The sequence below is a fragment of the Selaginella moellendorffii genome, unplaced genomic scaffold, assembly GCF_000143415.4.
Source record: "Selaginella moellendorffii unplaced genomic scaffold, v1.0 SELMOscaffold_66, whole genome shotgun sequence".
Taxonomy (NCBI): Eukaryota; Viridiplantae; Streptophyta; class Lycopodiopsida; order Selaginellales; family Selaginellaceae; genus Selaginella; species Selaginella moellendorffii.
This window is the reverse complement of record NW_003314327.1, coordinates 260,046-275,732: the sequence shown is the minus strand read 5'-3', so window position 1 is coordinate 275,732 and position 15,687 is coordinate 260,046. Positions and strand designations below refer to the sequence as shown.

General features: G+C 46.0%; 2 protein-coding genes across 2 annotated transcripts; one reads left to right on the top strand and one right to left on the bottom strand.

Moving 5' to 3' along the window:
* Positions 1-9,146: 9,146 nt before the first annotated feature.
* LOC9649268 (cell division cycle 20.2, cofactor of APC complex) lies at positions 9,147-11,423 on the top strand. Its single transcript, XM_002985212.2, has 4 exons — positions 9,147-9,678; positions 9,747-10,016; positions 10,126-10,704; positions 10,760-11,423. Exons 1-4 carry the CDS (start codon positions 9,295-9,297, stop codon positions 10,904-10,906), a joined length of 1,380 nt encoding a protein of 459 aa, XP_002985258.2. The 5' UTR covers positions 9,147-9,294; the 3' UTR covers positions 10,907-11,423.
* A 1,182-nt stretch (positions 11,424-12,605) lies between these two features.
* On the bottom strand, positions 12,606-15,526 carry LOC9649486 (protein BLISTER). Its single transcript, XM_024659207.1, has 12 exons — positions 15,125-15,526; positions 14,309-15,058; positions 14,132-14,251; positions 13,960-14,025; positions 13,792-13,902; positions 13,658-13,734; positions 13,529-13,596; positions 13,375-13,476; positions 13,196-13,317; positions 13,069-13,137; positions 12,855-13,010; positions 12,606-12,779 (listed from the first exon to the last, which is right to left on the bottom strand). The coding sequence occupies exons 1-12, from the start codon at positions 15,239-15,241 to the stop codon at positions 12,696-12,698; spliced, it is 1,842 nt and encodes a 613-aa protein (XP_024514975.1). The 5' UTR covers positions 15,242-15,526; the 3' UTR covers positions 12,606-12,695.
* Positions 15,527-15,687: the final 161 nt, after the last annotated feature.

The following is a 15,687-nucleotide window of genomic DNA, read 5'->3' as shown; positions in this document are numbered from 1 at the left end:
TTTTCTTGACTTCGAGGACAAAGATAGCGCCAGAGCTGCTCTCGAGCTCGGCTGGCGAAGCGTACCTTCTTCACTCGTCGAGCAGCTGTAAGCATGATTGCGGCCTTCAAGTTTTCTTTCTAACTTTCTAACTTTTTGGTGATCAGTGAGAGCTCGAGCCCGTTGCTTGACATCGTCAAACAACTTGTCCGCTCATTATATTTTGTGACGCTACCCGGGCGGGACGAGGTATTTTTATGTGCTTGCCTTGTTTCGTTCTTACGTTATATGTATCTTCAGGGGCCTGCCTGTGCGACTGCGCTGGCCTTCATCAGAAACCGCATATCTCAAGTCGAATCGCAGCCTAGCAGCGAACTGGAGGAGCTGAGAGAGATTGAACGCGGAGTTGTCGAGTGTTACAGGATGGAGGCTGTAGACTTGTCGAAGGAGGACTGGGACCGATACTTTGAGCAAAGCTTGAGCATATATGGCTGCGATCCGGCAGAGTATCCTCCCCCTCTTGCCTGGGGACCCCTCACGGTAGGCCAAGTGAAGCTACTGCTTTCAGCATCCAGCAACGAGGGAAGTTTGGCAGCTTCACTCTTCACACGGAAACCACCAAAGTCAGTATTTCTCTCTCATTTACTGGCTTTATACGACTCTACAGTCCATGCGAGACTCTGGCTTCTCAAGGTGCAACTCCCAGTTTATGTCAATTTCGAGTTTTTACATTGTAAGTCTTTTATGTTTGATTCGTGCATGATCGCTTTGAGGTGTTTTTTTCTGCAGACCGTGATCTTGGCCACATGGAACTGATAGAAACAGAGGTTTGTGGTGTTTTTTCTACTTCAAACTTATTATTTACTTAACCATTCATTTTTATTTCCATTCAGGCACTCAAGTCAGAAGTTGGTTTTCAGGAGCGAGTTCCTTCTTATGTTGAGAGGCTACTGAAAAGAGAGGGGGTATTGGAAACTGCAGAGTAGTAAGTATCACCTTTATGGTTTTTAAACACTTAGTGGACTTACTCATGTCTCCCCTCCTATTTTCAGTATGCGACTTCCAGAAAAAGGCTGCGTCTATCCTGTTAGTAATCCGATATGCTCACGTTTGAAGGTGGGTTGCGTGACTTTCTGTTTTGTGTTCGATTTATTTTGACTACTGGCACACAGGTACCTCTTTTCATAAAGAAGATTGATGAGATGGATGAGTATCATACTAGCCCTCACGCGCTAGGTACCTGTTTTAGCTCTACGCTATGGTACGAGACAAAGCACAAACTGGCATATTGGCTTAGGGTGGGTGAAGCTGGAGGAAACGACGAGGCAGCGCAAGAGTATGGAAATACTGAAAAATTTCTGAAGTGGAGTGGTGAATCAGAGGGGGACACAATGGAACCTCAGCTGAAGTTTCTTGCGTGAAAATGACATGTTTCTGAGTTTGCTTTTGCCTTTTTGTCGGTTAAAACCAATTAACATAGCCTGATCCCTTAGAGCAGATGACCGTAGTTTTTGTGATCGATGAACAATGAGCATACGGCCCACCTAGCTGGGACTTATAATCTGGTTCAATATGAATTCACAAAGTGTGCTTATTCTTACTTCTGCCATGACTTAAGCTCCTCGTTGTACCTTGACATAGAGTTGACACTTGTATAATTGGTATGAAGCGTTTACATTGGGCTTGAAAGGCTTGAAGAATCGCATACACAAGGACTGGATTATACATTGCAAGCCTTCCAAGGTAACGAGCAAACCTAAATGAATGCCCTTTGTCCTCGATTCTTTGCTCTGGACGAGTAAAGAAAAAGGATCCGGGTATAGGAGCCATGACGTAGAATTCACCAAGGCAGTCAACCGCATAGGCCTTGTCAACAGCTTTCGCGAGTGTTCTGGAAGCCGGACAAGATTGTCTGTCCTAGGAGCATCTCATTCCAGCTTTCGAATAGAGAAACCACGAGCATGTTTCATACCATATACATGTGACTTTATAGGATTCATCTGTGTTTAACATTAAAATGTTTTACTTGCGATGAAGGCGATGCTGCAGTAGATTGGTGTTGGGCTGGAAAAGGAATAGCCGCGGCGAAGCCAGGTGGCCTCTTTGCATAGGGAACTAGCCGCAATGTACTCCGCCTCGGCTCGTCTTGCTGCTCCAGGAAAGAGCTGCATTGTGAAGGCTAGAAAAAAGGACCGTCGAGAATCTCGGCAGGCAGCCAGCCCAGTTAGAGTCACTAACTAAATGCTTGCAAGCTTGTATAGAGATAAGAAAATGTATGTCGTACGTACCAAAAACTACGTTTAAATGTTTGCCAAGGTAGAACCTGCTCACCAAGCTTACAGAGAAAGCAAAGTCTGGGCGTGTACACACAACCAGGTATCCAACGGCGCTGCGTTAAGGGACTCGGGCCATCTCACTCCGCTCTTTATCTGTAGAAAGAAACTGATCTTTTGAGAGTTTCAGACCTGCTACCATAGGCATCACAGCAGGAGAGGATTTATCCATGGAGAACCTTTGCAAGATGTCCTGAGAAACAGGGAGCTATTTTTACATCCATCTGGCGAACGTGCCAATTCTCTGCTGCGGCAAGCGCAAGCAATGTTTGAATTATTGTCAGCTTGACAACAGGAGCAAAGGTGTAGTCAAGGCCAGCCAGAGTAGCCTTTGTAGCGCCAGAGAGTGTGGTCTGGCTTAAGTTAAGCTTGATGCTTGGAATTGCGGTGATATTCCTCACTCCAGCGAGTAAAGTCTCCACAAGACTTTCAGGTCTTGTACAGCTGCGAGCATGGTCTGAATCAGCCGTGGCGGTTGGCTTGCCGTTGTTCTGGCGGGAAGAGGAGCGGGAATTAGGGCACGGGAAATTGGAACGGGAATAGCGCCGACTTGGAAATGAGGCACAAGAGTGTCTCCCACTGGATTGGGCACGGCTTGAGGGCCGGGCAGGGCAGGGAGGAACAAGAGCCGGTGGCGCAACGGAGACTGTAAGATCTCTAACCGTGTTGTAAGAGCATTCGATGATAAGGTGTGCTTCTGTACACACCAAGTTGTGGACCCGTACAAGCACAACATGTGTTCTTCATAATTCGATAACTTTATTTGTGTGCTATCTTTTCCAGTGGCAGAACATTCCAAACTAGTCAATCGATTTCTACTTATCCCTTAGTTGGTCCAGTTGAGATAGCTTGGAATGTAGGCATGTATCCCCATAACGTCACAGAGTTGCCGGCTGAACCAGCAGCATTTGTCGATGTCATACACCATCACGACGCTACTACCAGGACCACAGAAGCTGAAGGTGTACATGAACATATACGGCCCACCTTCGGCAAGCACAATCTTTTCGTTGAAGCGGGGACATGTAACTTGGCTCAACCTGTTAGAATTCTCAAAGGGTGAGATATCGATATAGGAAGATCTTTAAATATTCTTACTTCTGCCATAACTTGAGTTCGTTGTAAACAGCCACTACCACCAGACGAGTATCCCAACGAACATAAAAGAGGTAGAGACAACCCTTGTAGAATTTGTATTTAGCCTCTACGGATGTACGTTTCGGAGGAGGCTCAAAAAGCTCAACGAATCGCGTGCAATCAAGGACTGGATTATACATTGCAACCCTTCCAAGGTAGTTCTTCGATATCCACGAGCACCCATCCATACCCTCGCCCTCGTTAAAAGAACCTTTGTCCTTGATTGGCAACTCCCTACTCTCCCACCTCTTTGTCCTGGACGAATAAAGAAAAAACGGTAGACGATCCCGAAACCCAGCCATGACGTAGAATTCACCGTCACGGTCAACCGCGTAGTCCATGTCAACCCCATCAGGCTTGACATCAGGCTCGTCAAGCGTAACAAGGCGGCCAGTCAGCGGGTTCTTGACTTTGATGCAGGAATCATAGGAGACGAAGCCATACCCAGCTCGAGAGGTATGAGCGTAGCTGTTATATTCTTTGCCCAGATAAAAGAGATCCTGCTCTTTTGGAAGCCGGACAAGATCGTTTGTTCTAGGGCACCATAACATATCATTCTCGCTGTCGAATAGAGTAACCACGAGCCATGTTCTCGTACCATACAGCCGGACCACATCGTGCAGAGAGCTAACCAGCGTTGCGCCATTGTAGGATTTATCACCAAGGGAGGGTCCAAATACAATTACTGGAGAGGAATTTCCTACCTGTGAAACCCGTGACATGCTGAATTGCCTTAGTAGCCTACGAGAAAGGGTTGATACAAATTTAAGGGTGAACTTTAGCTTAAGTATGGAGAATGACGGGTGCGCGCCAATGTCGCTCATGGCGAAGAATCTCGTGTTCCAGGTAAAATGCATTCCAGGGTTTGGATTCTCAGATCTTCCGCAGCAGCGAAAGCTGGAAGACGAATGCTTCCGGCATTTCTGTGGTTGCTGCTGTTTGTGATCCAGAAGATGGTCGATACGCTGATGAGAGAGCCGGCATTTACCTGAGGGTGTATGTGTGTTCCAGTGGCATCTCTAGCCAGAACCAGGCAGAATGCTTGGACCTCGGTCAGGTTTGTATAAGAGATCGACATGGGAATGGCAGGCACTACTTGAAAGCTAAAAAGGTGGAGGATGAGTTAGTCATGCTAGCTGAGGACGATCTCCGTGAAGCCGAGTGTTTTTCATTCTTTACGGCTCCCGCTGCAACAACCTCCATGACATTGAAGCTTTGACTGCTAGCGCGTCAGCTGAGATCCGTCGACTTGTATGCTTCGCTCAGGTCATTCTACGAAGTGTGATCACAGTCTCTCGAGCCACACCTCCAACACGTGCAAAATGGGAAGATGAACCAGCCGCGATGGCTTCATCATGGGACTCTTTTCTTGACTTCAAGGACAAAGATAGCGCCAGAGCTGCTCTCGAGCTCGGCTGGCGAAGCGTAACTTTTTCACTCGTCGAGCAGCTGTAAGCATGCTTGGGGCCTTGAATTTTCGGGACGAGGTATTTTTATGTGCTTGCCTTGTTTTCGTTCTCACATTATATGTATCTTCAGGGGCCTGCCTGTGCGACTGCGCTGGCCTTCATCAGAAACCGCATATCTCAAGTCGAATCGCATCCTAGCAGCGAACTGGAGGAGCTGAGAGAGATTGAACGCGGAGTTGTCGAGTGTTACAAGATGGAGGCTGTAGACTTGTCGAAGGAAGACTGGGACCGATACTTTGAGCAAAGATTGAGCATATATGGCTGCGATCCGGCAGAGTATCCTCGTCCTCTTGCCTGGGGACCTCTCATGGTAGGCCAAGTGAAGCTACTGCTTTCAGCATGCAGCAACGAGGGAAGTTGGCAGCTTCACTCTTCACACGGAAACCACCAAAGTCAGTATTTCTCTCTCATTTACTGGCTTTATACGACTCTACGGTCCATGCGAGACTCTAGCTTCTCAAGGTGCAACTGTTTATGTCAATTTTGAGTTTTTACATTGTAAGCCTTTTATGTTTGATTCGTGCATGATCACTTTGAGGTGCAGACCGTGATCTTGGCCACATGGAACTGATGTTTGTAGTGTTTTTTTACTTCAAACCTATTATTTCACTTGCCATTCTTTGTTATTTTCATCCAGGCAGTGAAGTTGCGAGTTCTGTCTTATGTTGAGAGGTTACTAAAAAGAGAGGGGGTATTGAGAACTGTAGAGTAATACGTACCAACTTTATGGTTTATAAAACTTCGTGAACTTACTCCTGTTGTTCTCAGTATGAGACTATTTTGTGTTGAATTTATTTTGAGTACTGGCACACAGTTACATCTCTTTATCAAGAAGATTGAGGAGATGGACAAGTATCATCTAGGTACATGTTTTAGCTCTACGTTATGGTTCGAACCAAAGCAGAAACTGGCTTAGTGGAGGAAATGACAAGGACAAGAGTACAGGAATATTCAAGAATTTCTGAAGTGGAGTGGTGAATCAGAAGGGGACGCAATAGAACCTCAAATAAAGTATCTTGTGTGAAATGAAGCATTTTTGCTTCAATGAAAGATCACTTACCTAATGTTCTTTTGGGTCATTGTTTTGACTGCATTAGCTGATGTGTGGCATGATGGTCATACAGCTCCCAGCAGAACCAGCAGCATTTGTCGATGTCATACATGAACATATATGACCCATCTTCAGCAAACACAATTTCATTGTTGAAATTGCTACTGGTTCCTGTCTTCAAACTTCCCACCCCCCCCCCCCCCCCGAGTTTTTCCACTTTGTTTTCTAGAGTTTTTACTAGTTCATGCAGTTGCTAACATTTGGCATTAGTAGTAGAAGTACACTTTACACTTTTTGCACATTTAAAGCTGGTGCAATCCACTATAGTTGCATATTAAGGTGTGGCCACTTAGAAAGTGTGAAAGTGAGAAAGAGGATATTTAATTCTTGAATATTCCTCACCCTCTTTGTTTAAAACCATTGCATTCATAAGTTGTTGGTTGATGCTCTCTTTGGATGCCTATAGTGCCAGTGGAAAGTGGAAGTGAATCATCTGCCCCACAAGGGCAAAGAATGAGTATTTGTGGAGAGCATTAGAACATTTTATCATGTTTGAGTGTGTTAGGGTGTGGCTACTTACAAGAGAGAGAATGTTTATATTCCTAGAATATTCCTTACCCTCTTGCCCCACAATGAAAGGAGATACCTTAAGGAAAGAAATAATAGCCTGATATCAATCTAAATAATTGAAATTGGAATGTAGACCATTAATAAGAGTATCCTTAGATTAATATTGACTCCTCCAGTAATAGGAGACTTGCCATCTAGCAGGATCAGCTATGAAGCTCACAACAATCCAAGATGCATGTGATCATCAATGCTTGAGTGAGCTTGTAAAACACAAGGCATGTGAGTGAAGAAAAAACAAAGAGCAAGGAAGAACCTGTACATTTCCAAATGATCAGAAGAGTGAATCTATGTCTGGCTGAAGGATGAAGCTAAAGAAGTAAGACTACTAAAGCTGAGGACAAGGTGCTCTAACTACCTGGGATTCTAATATTTATGATCAACATTTTAAGCAGAAGTATCAGGTTTTTCTTAATGATTTTTAACCTAGCCTTGGCATTTTTTTTATGTTTGAAAACACTGCTATGTGAGTGGTTGCATTGGACCTTGAGTTGTATAATCTGTGGCAACCATTTCCTAAGTTAGGTTGGTACTTGCTCATCATTTTGCCATACATTTGCTCGAACTTAGCCGTCTCATGTCTTATGTGGCTGAGAGGAGGAAATTGCCTTTTGGCCACAAGTCTGGAGTTTGGCTTGTGATAGTTGATTGTATGTTTGTTATCCTCCTCCCAGGTTTTGATGACGATGATGAAGGATCTGGAGCACCACAAGAAGGTTTGGAATCCATGACAAATTGAAGAATGGAGGGACACCCCCCTTTATTTAGGGTGGGGCTATTTGGATTTGCATACCACCTCATTGCTTACATAAGCATCCCACTTCATTACTATAAATTAAAGATTGTTCTAATATATTATTAGTTCTCTCAATAAGATCAGAAAAAGTAAGAATACTATCTTGAGCATGATTTATATATTCCAATCTAGCCATAATACTAAAGAGAATGATAAAAATAAAAAACAAAATATAAGAAGGACAATAAGGAAATACCTAAACCAAGCCATAGCTCATTCACTGGCTAATGACAAAATTAAAATTTAACGTTACTAATTTAAATTTAGTCTTTAAATATTTAGGGCTGGCGTGACATGGAGTGCCACGGAGGGAGCGTGGCAAAGGGGTAGCCACCTAAGAGAGTGCATTATGCATTTCCCCTGAATGGAGAAGAGGACTATACTTGGGAAGAAGGATTTATTGTTTTCTTTGCAGTGCATAGCATTTCAGTGGCTCCCCGGGATCATATCTCTTGTCTAGCTTGTGAATTATGGCCAGCACGTCCTTAGTTGGGACCACAAACCTTAATGACTCCAGGATCTTTGGCAACTTCTAAAACACCCACACAAATCAATAACTTTGAAGAAGAAGATAATACAGAAGTAAGGCTCTTGAGTGAGCCAATGTGATCAAACTGTGAGGCTCCCGCAGCCAACATGATGCTAGGGCTGCACCAAGCCATACAAGCCATGAACCCCGAATTCTACTGCGGAAGCAGCCACCATTAAACTATCTTTCACAAGACTTTGCTATGCATGTCTTCTTACTGATTAATTTAAACATTAGTGATAAAAAACGTGAATTGAGAGAAAAGTTTAGAAAATCACAACCATAGAATTGAAAAATATTCTAGAATATACTTAGATATTAGTACAGAAAAGTTTACTTGATCTTCCTTATGAAAGTTTGACGTGTTTAACATCACGTTTTAGAGCTCTAGTTCTAGAATTTTCTCACTATTGCTCTGTTCAGAGGAAAGATCGCCACTACTGGAAAGCTGTATTAAGGTCTTGGCTTTATTTCAATACTCCCTGATTGATTAATATCCTCTATTCAGTAACATTCCAAACTAGCAAATCGATTTCTACTTATTCCTTAGTTTATCTAGAGTTTCTGGCAGAAGCAGCAGCATTTGTCGATGTCATATACCATCACGACGCTACTACCAGGACCACAGAAGTACATGAGAACACCTTCGGCAAGCACAATCCCGGGACTTGTAACCTGGACGTTGTAAACAGCCACTACCACCTGACGAGTATCCTAGAGACAACCCTTGTAGAATCTAGATTCGGCTCAAAAGGCTTGAATGCAATCAAGGACTGGATTATACATTACACGCCTTCCACGTTAAGAAAATACCCTTTGTGCAACTCCCTACTTCCGGCCTCTTCCCTTTGGACGAGAAAAGGAAGACGATCCGAGACCCAGCCATGACGTGCCAGGCTTCACATCAGGCTCGTCAAGCATGACAAGGAGCTTGGTCAACGGTTGACTTTGATGCGGGTGTGACCATCGCTATATTAAGCCTCGAATCCTATAAAGGCGAAAGGATGGTTTGCTCTAGGTCGTGGTGCCCTAGAACAGTATTTGACCCTTCCTATTTAAATAGGTCTTAAATCAACCCTTTGTTTGTTTGTAAACATCTAAATAGACGGCTGTGATGAGCGTAGAGATATCTCACGGTTGGGATGATCGCCGCCAGAAAATTGTGCCGTTGGAGCCTTTGTATACATCGCCTGTGAAGAGCCCTAAAATCACTCTCGAAGCGACTCAAAGCAAGTGATTGTCCAGCGATCTCGGGAAGACGCAAAGCGATTCATCGGCCAGTGTTTCGATTAGTTTGATTGCGTGCATTCTTGTAGAGCTTAGATCTCTCCTCTCTCGTCGGTAGCGTTTGTTGTGTTCTGTTTTGCAGGAAAATGGCCGCCCTGATCAGCTCCAACGGCGGCAAAGATCCGGCTGCAACGCCCGCAAAGAAGCTGCCACAGATCGATCGATTCATTCCGGATCGCAGCGCCATGAATTTCGACGTCGCCAACATGCTTGTTCTTGGAAAGGAGAATTCGCAGCTCCAGCAGCAGCCGCTTCGATCCGACTGCTCCCAGGAAGAGTACAAGAAGCAACTGGCCGAGAATCTCTTGCGCGACGCCAATATTTTCCAGAAGAAGAGCCGGATCCTCGCCTTCAAGAGCAAGCCGCCGCCGCCACCAGAGGGGTTTGAGAGAGAATCGAGGCTGCTCTACTCCGAGAACACTGCTCCAGGCGCGTCCAAGCCCCGGAGGATGTTTAGACAGATCCCTCAGGTAAGCTTCCATCGATTTCTTTGTTCGATCGTTTTCTTTTTTTCCGCTGATCCAATTACCCTTTCCAGGCTCCCGAGAGAACTCTCGATGCGCCAGAGATTCTAGACGACTATTATCTCAACCTTTTGGACTGGGGAACGAACAACATACTCGCTGTTGCTTTGGGACACACTGTCTATCTCTGGAACGCTACCACCGGTGGTATCGAGGAGCTCATGCAAGTAAGCGAGGATGATGGTCCCGTCACCAGCGTTTCCTGGGCGCCGGATGGCAAGCACATCTCGGTCGGGTTAAACAACGCGGACGTTCAACTCTGGGATGCGTTTTCTCTACGCCAGGTACTCTTCGTTGCTCGTTTTCTGTAGATCTTGCCTTCTTTACTTGCGTGTGATTGATTCACGTATAGAGTGGAAGCATTTGTACTCACCAAACGGTTTGTTCATGCAGGTGAGATCTCTCAAGGCTCATACCGCCCGAGTTGGAAGTCTTGCTTGGAACGGGCCCATCCTCAGCACCGGCGGTCGCGACAACGTCATCTTCAACCACGACGTGAGGATTCGCGAGCATGTCACTGGCAAGATGGCGGCACACCAGCAGGAGGTTTGCGGTCTTAAGTGGTCACCCTCCGGACAGCAGCTAGCGAGTGGTGGCAATGACAACCTTCTCTACGTCTGGGATGCCGCCGCGGCCGCCTCACGAGGAAACAGCACTTATCTCCACCGTCTCGACGAGCATCAGGCAGCGGTGAAAGCGCTGGCGTGGTGTCCCTTCCAGAGCAATCTCTTGGCTTCCGGAGGAGGTACCGCGGACCGGTGCATCAAGTTCTGGAACACGCACACTGGAGCTTGCATCCAAAGCGTGGACACGGCCTCTCAGGTGTGCGCATTGCAGTGGAGCAAGCACGAGAGGGAGCTTCTGAGCTCTCACGGCTTCAGCCAGAACCAGCTCATTCTCTGGAAGTACCCGTCGATGGTGAAGATGGCGGAGCTGACCGGGCACACCTCGAGGGTCCTGCATATGGCACAGGTCTGCTCCCTTTCTTTCTTAGGAAAGTGCTTGAGACATACCTTTGTATTTGCAGAGTCCCGATGGTTATACTGTGGCATCGGCCGCTGGCGACGAGACTTTGCGCTTCTGGCAGGTGTTCGGGACACCCGACACAACAAAGGCGACAGCGGTCAGGACGAAAGCCTCATCCAGTGCGCTAAACAGCCGCTGCATTCGGTAACTCTTGATTGATTTCTTTTTTTCTTTTTAGTTTTTGTGCATGCGGTCCATGCTCTCTGGCGCGGTAAGGCCCAGATCATGGGCCAAAATAAAGCGGCGCTGGCCGCCGGGTACTAACAGCCGTGTGCAAGTGTTTGCTTTGCAGGTTGAAGGAGTTCCACCCTCCCAGGCCCCCCCACAATCACAGGTCCCAAGTTTTCGTTCAGAGCTCTTTTTTACTTTCTTTGAGTTTCATCCTGTTAAGATCTTGTCTTGCCTCTTGGCAGGGATGGCTATGGCAGTTCTGGAAAAAGTGCTCGTCGATCCTGGTAGCTCGCTTTCGAAGAAGGAGATTCACGGGGAGAATTCTCACAGATACGCTCCCTCCAACAAAAGCTCAAGAAGGAAAGAAGGACGCGATCAAGGGCGAAGTGTTTAACACTGATAAATACTCGCTTTGAAAAGAAAATAATTTGTTTTCTTTCATACATTTTGTCCTTTTCATTGAATTTCAAAGCACGTAAAAAAATTTTCACTTTTTTATTTTTCATTCGCCATATCCATAGCGCTTGTGTAGCTCACTGATGCCTGTTTTCCATCTGGCACTATAAACACAGGAGATGTCGAGGGATTAGTCACGAGCATTCCGTGGTTATCTCTGGTGAGCCAATGGAAGAGAAACTGTGCACAGCCAGTGAGCAATGGATATGCTTTGCTGCGAAGAAACTCCTGAAGCAAAGAGAGCCAAGTTAATAGTTCTACAAATCCAAGACAAAAATGAAAAGTGGAAAGATTGCAACCTTGTCCAGAGAGAATCAATAGTGCTCCCATAAATGCAAACATTCCTGCTGCATCTTCAAACAAGCTCCACCCATGGTAAAGAGAGCGTAGATAGGATCACCACCAATTGGTGCTGTTTGCACCAATATATCTGAGTGACCACACCAGGTTTACCCTCATTGTGGATGCTGCGTTCAAGGATACTGTCAACTTGAAGCAACTCTTCCAAGTAAGTGCCCTTCCTCTTCCTCTTCGTCTTCTTTCGGTTTTGGTTTGTTTGTTGCCAGTGCTGGCTGACTTGATGATTCTAATGCAAGATCCGTGTGTAGGTCGCTGCTGCTGCTGTTCTATAGAACCAAGCTACAGGCCTTTGATTGGAGACGTGGTGAACTCTCTGATCGCGCTGGTGGTGCTTTGAGGGCGATTGATCCGGCAGTAAAACACAGGATGCATGCACCGAGCGATAGCGTTTTGTTTGTTTGGATCTACACTCTTGGATTTGTCGTGTGACTCCTGGCTGGAAGTTGTAGTTAGCTGTTGTTATAGTCGTCTTGTTGATCAGGTAAGTACATTTACAACCCTAACCTGAATTTATTTCAGAACATTCTTTATTTGAATCTGCTTCTCGACGTGCCAAAGGTGCCACCCAAAAAAGTGCTCAAGAGCAACTTTCACTCTCAAAAGGGAAATTAATTGCAGTGCTTCCAGCTCTTGTGAAGTTGGAGTTTCAAGAATGGGAAATCAAAGATCCAACTCCAAGCACAAGCTTCTTTGAAGAGAGCCTCCAGTGCTTTCAAGTTGTATCTTTCAATGGGTTCGCTTCCTTCAAAACCAGTGGATGGTACGGGTGGAGGTATTGGGCTTTCACTGGAAACTTCAAGCAATCTATAGATCATGTTTATCTTGAGTTCTCTTAAATCGTACCTCTTAAAAACGCTTGATTTCCTGAAGAGATAATAGAAACTAGTTTCCAGTTTATTATCTGGACGCAAAACCAATCAAATTATTGGAAAGAATCAACTTAGCTCTCTTCACAAATGCTTGCTTCCGCCACGCCTAGAGGAGCCAGAGCCCGGGAAAAGTTTCATTATCCAGCCCAGTACACGATCAACAACCTAAGGAAATAGGGGAGAAAACAAAACAAAAAGAGAGACTTTAGAAGATGAACTTTGTGTGTGTAAAGCTCTCACCTCGTCTCCCTCGTCAATGTAATCCAGTTCCTCGTTACTTTGGTGAGAAGCTATAGGCGACACCAAAGGTGCAGAGCGAGCCATGCTTTGGGCCACTGCGAGCTCCAGTTGCTGCGTTTGGCTCTCTAATTTTTGCATCAACTCGGCGTTCTCAACCTGCAACACCAGCACCGATTTTGATTAGACAGCAAGAAACAGTATCCACTAGTTACACCTTTAGTTGAGTGACCGCATTCGATTCATTCCTGAGTAATCTTAAGAGTGCCTCCTTTTCTTCTCCCAACTATTAAAAAGAAAAAGAAACCATGTTTTACCAGCGAGGAGAAATCTTTTTGGCGTACCTCTGTTACTAGAGCATTGATACTTTCTATAATTCCCAACTGGTCTTCAGGCAGTGAGGTTGGATACGCGAAGACGGACGGCTCTTGATCTGAATCCGATGCCTGAGGCTCGCGCTCTATAACTGCAAGAAGAAACAATCGGAGACAATATACTAGCCAAATCTTGCAGAAATAATTACCGAGATCGTCGGTGGAGGTTGAAGCGTCTTCTGTGGATGCTGACTTGATAGGATACGTTTTATCTGCCGCTTCACGAATGCGAGACAGCAGGAGCTTCTTTTCTGAAATATAGCCAGTCAGCCATCACACAAGTAACACGTGATCGAGACAAACCTTCCTGCAATGCGTCATTCAAAGAAATGGCATTAAGGCGATCCTTTTCTATTGATAGAATCTGCCTTCTGCAAAAATTAAAGTATTTTGATCAAAACAAAGGAACTGAAATGCAATTGCAAAGCTGACCTGCATGATTCAACTTCCGCACGTAAAGACTGGACTTCTTTTTGCGACTTTAGCTCTTGCGATCGAGTTTTCAAAATCTGTACAACAAAATGACTGACGATCGGAATCAAAATGAAACATGTAAACGAGCTGACCTTCTCCTCAAGGCCAACAATCTCTGCAGCGAAACCTCGAGAACGTTCAACTGCTGAGGTGCTCTCCTGAACTGCTCTGTCCCTCTCCGCCTTTAGATTTTTAAGCACGGCCTGCAACAATAACACAGGGTGTGTAACTTTGCTAACATGTGTTCGGTACATGCATACCTCTTGCGAGCGAAACTCTTGCTGAAATCTTGCAAGTTCATCTTTCAATTCGTTTACTTTGGCACCCTGCAAAGCACTGAACCGACACTATTATCACACTGGATAGCAAACAGCTAATCTCGATGCAGCAAGATAAAATCAAGAATAGCTGTTTGAGGATGATTGAAACAACCTGCTGATTATAATCCTCCGTGAGAGCAGAGTTGGCTTGAGTCAGTGTCTCCACCAACGCCTTAGCCTTGTCTAGACCGCGTAGCAAAGAAAACTTCTCCTGCGTCAAGTCCTCAATGTGCTGTAAAAACAAATGCATTTCAGTCAATAGCAATCGCGGAAGAACCATTTCTCTTACCTGTTCCAATGCAGCGAAGTCATCTTTGCGGGAGGAACTCAAAGGTGTCTCATCATTCGCAAAAGGCGCTAGTGGTCTTTGTGCCTCGTACCGTGGCTCGTCTATGTGATGTCTTGTCACTGGCGTGGACTTGACAGCCGCATCACCATTCGTTACTTCGGGCACAGCAGCACGAAGAGGTCGAAAGAGAGAGTCCGAGGAGTGCGAACGAGGTGGCTTTTGTTTCGCAGCGGCAAAATTTGACGACGGTTGGAATAGAGTTGCTGGCCGTTGTTCACTCTCGGCAATGTTCGTTCCCGGCTTTTCCTTTTCCAAGTGGTCACTGTAAAAAGTTTTCTTATACCTCGAGTCTTCTTCACTCTCCAGTGGAAGAGCAATGGTGGAGTGTGGGAGAGGATCGGTCGTTGGGTGTGGAAGTTGGTCGATGGTGGCGTGTCGAGCATCCACGGTCGAGTGTACAAGGTCAGTGGAGTGGAAGTTGGAATTCCCAAAGGTGGTGGCGTAGCTCGGTGGGTCGGAGTTCTCAGCTGGAGGTGGCTCGAATTGATCTGGAGGAAGAACGCTCGGAAAATCCGTTTGGACGCTCGGAAGAATCTGAGAGTGTTGATCCTGGCCAGCCGCCGGTGGAAAAGCCGCGGTGTAGATATCCCCATTTGAATCGACCGGTTCTAGAGCTTCGAAAGTGGAAGGCTGTTCTTCAGAAGCTTGCTTGGTAGCTTTCTCACGCTTGTTCTTCTTGAATTGCTCCAGCTGAGAGAAGGAAAAAGAAGAAACAAAGATCAAAACTTCCACAAGAAATTTGGACGAATCACTCACCCGGCGCCTCCCGGCGGCGTGCAAATCTTGCTTTTTGTTAGATCTTGCCGACATCGCGGAAGCTCTGGCAGGGGCGTCTTGAAGCGCGATCGCCATAGAGGGCATCACGGCAGCCATTCCAACGCTCGCGGCCGTGATTCCATGGCTCACTTCAACCTGGTGCGAAGGATTACGACGCTGGCATTCCACTGGATCGTCGAATTCCTGCTCTCCGCCATGATTTCCTACCCTAAAGCGTCAGATCGAGCGAACGCAGCGCTGGATCAGCGCCCTAGCCCCGCCGCCGGCGCCGCCGAGCGTGATCTGTTACCTGGATCGCTGCCCGGCCATATGATCCTTGGGAAATGGAGCTCCTTTTCTTCCAGTCGTGTGTTTCTTCTACTGGCCGCTTGCCCGTCAAAATGCAAAGGCCAGCCGTCAACCAAACCCGTCAGCATCCAACGGCTAGGATCTGCCCTGTTATGTCACTGCGTTTTTCTCAGCCGTCGATCCTGTCCGGCCGAAAAACCTTCGTGTGTTCGATTCGAGTTCTATACTTTCTTGTAAGCCCTAAAAATATTTTC

What these genes read in the sequence shown, in the direction of transcription:
- LOC9649486 (XM_024659207.1), bottom strand. Translation starts at nt 15,241, where the DNA reads ATGGCTGCCGTGATGCCCTCTATGGCGATCGCGCTTCAAGACGCCCCT. An exon ending in ACTTCGCTGCATTGGAACAG is followed by an intron (nt 14,252 to 14,308) that starts GTAAGAGAAATG and finishes TTGTTTTTACAG; the next exon opens with CACATTGAGGACTTGACGCA. An exon ending in ATGCGGTCACTCAACTAAAG is followed by an intron (nt 13,011 to 13,068) that starts GTGTAACTAGTG and finishes CTGGTGTTGCAG; the next exon opens with GTTGAGAACGCCGAGTTGAT.
- LOC9649268 (XM_002985212.2), top strand. Translation starts at nt 9,295, where the DNA reads ATGGCCGCCCTGATCAGCTCCAACGGCGGCAAAGATCCGGCTGCAACG. An exon ending in ATGCGTTTTCTCTACGCCAG is followed by an intron (nt 10,017 to 10,125) that starts GTACTCTTCGTT and finishes TTGTTCATGCAG; the next exon opens with GTGAGATCTCTCAAGGCTCA. An exon ending in GGGTCCTGCATATGGCACAG is followed by an intron (nt 10,705 to 10,759) that starts GTCTGCTCCCTT and finishes TTGTATTTGCAG; the next exon opens with AGTCCCGATGGTTATACTGT.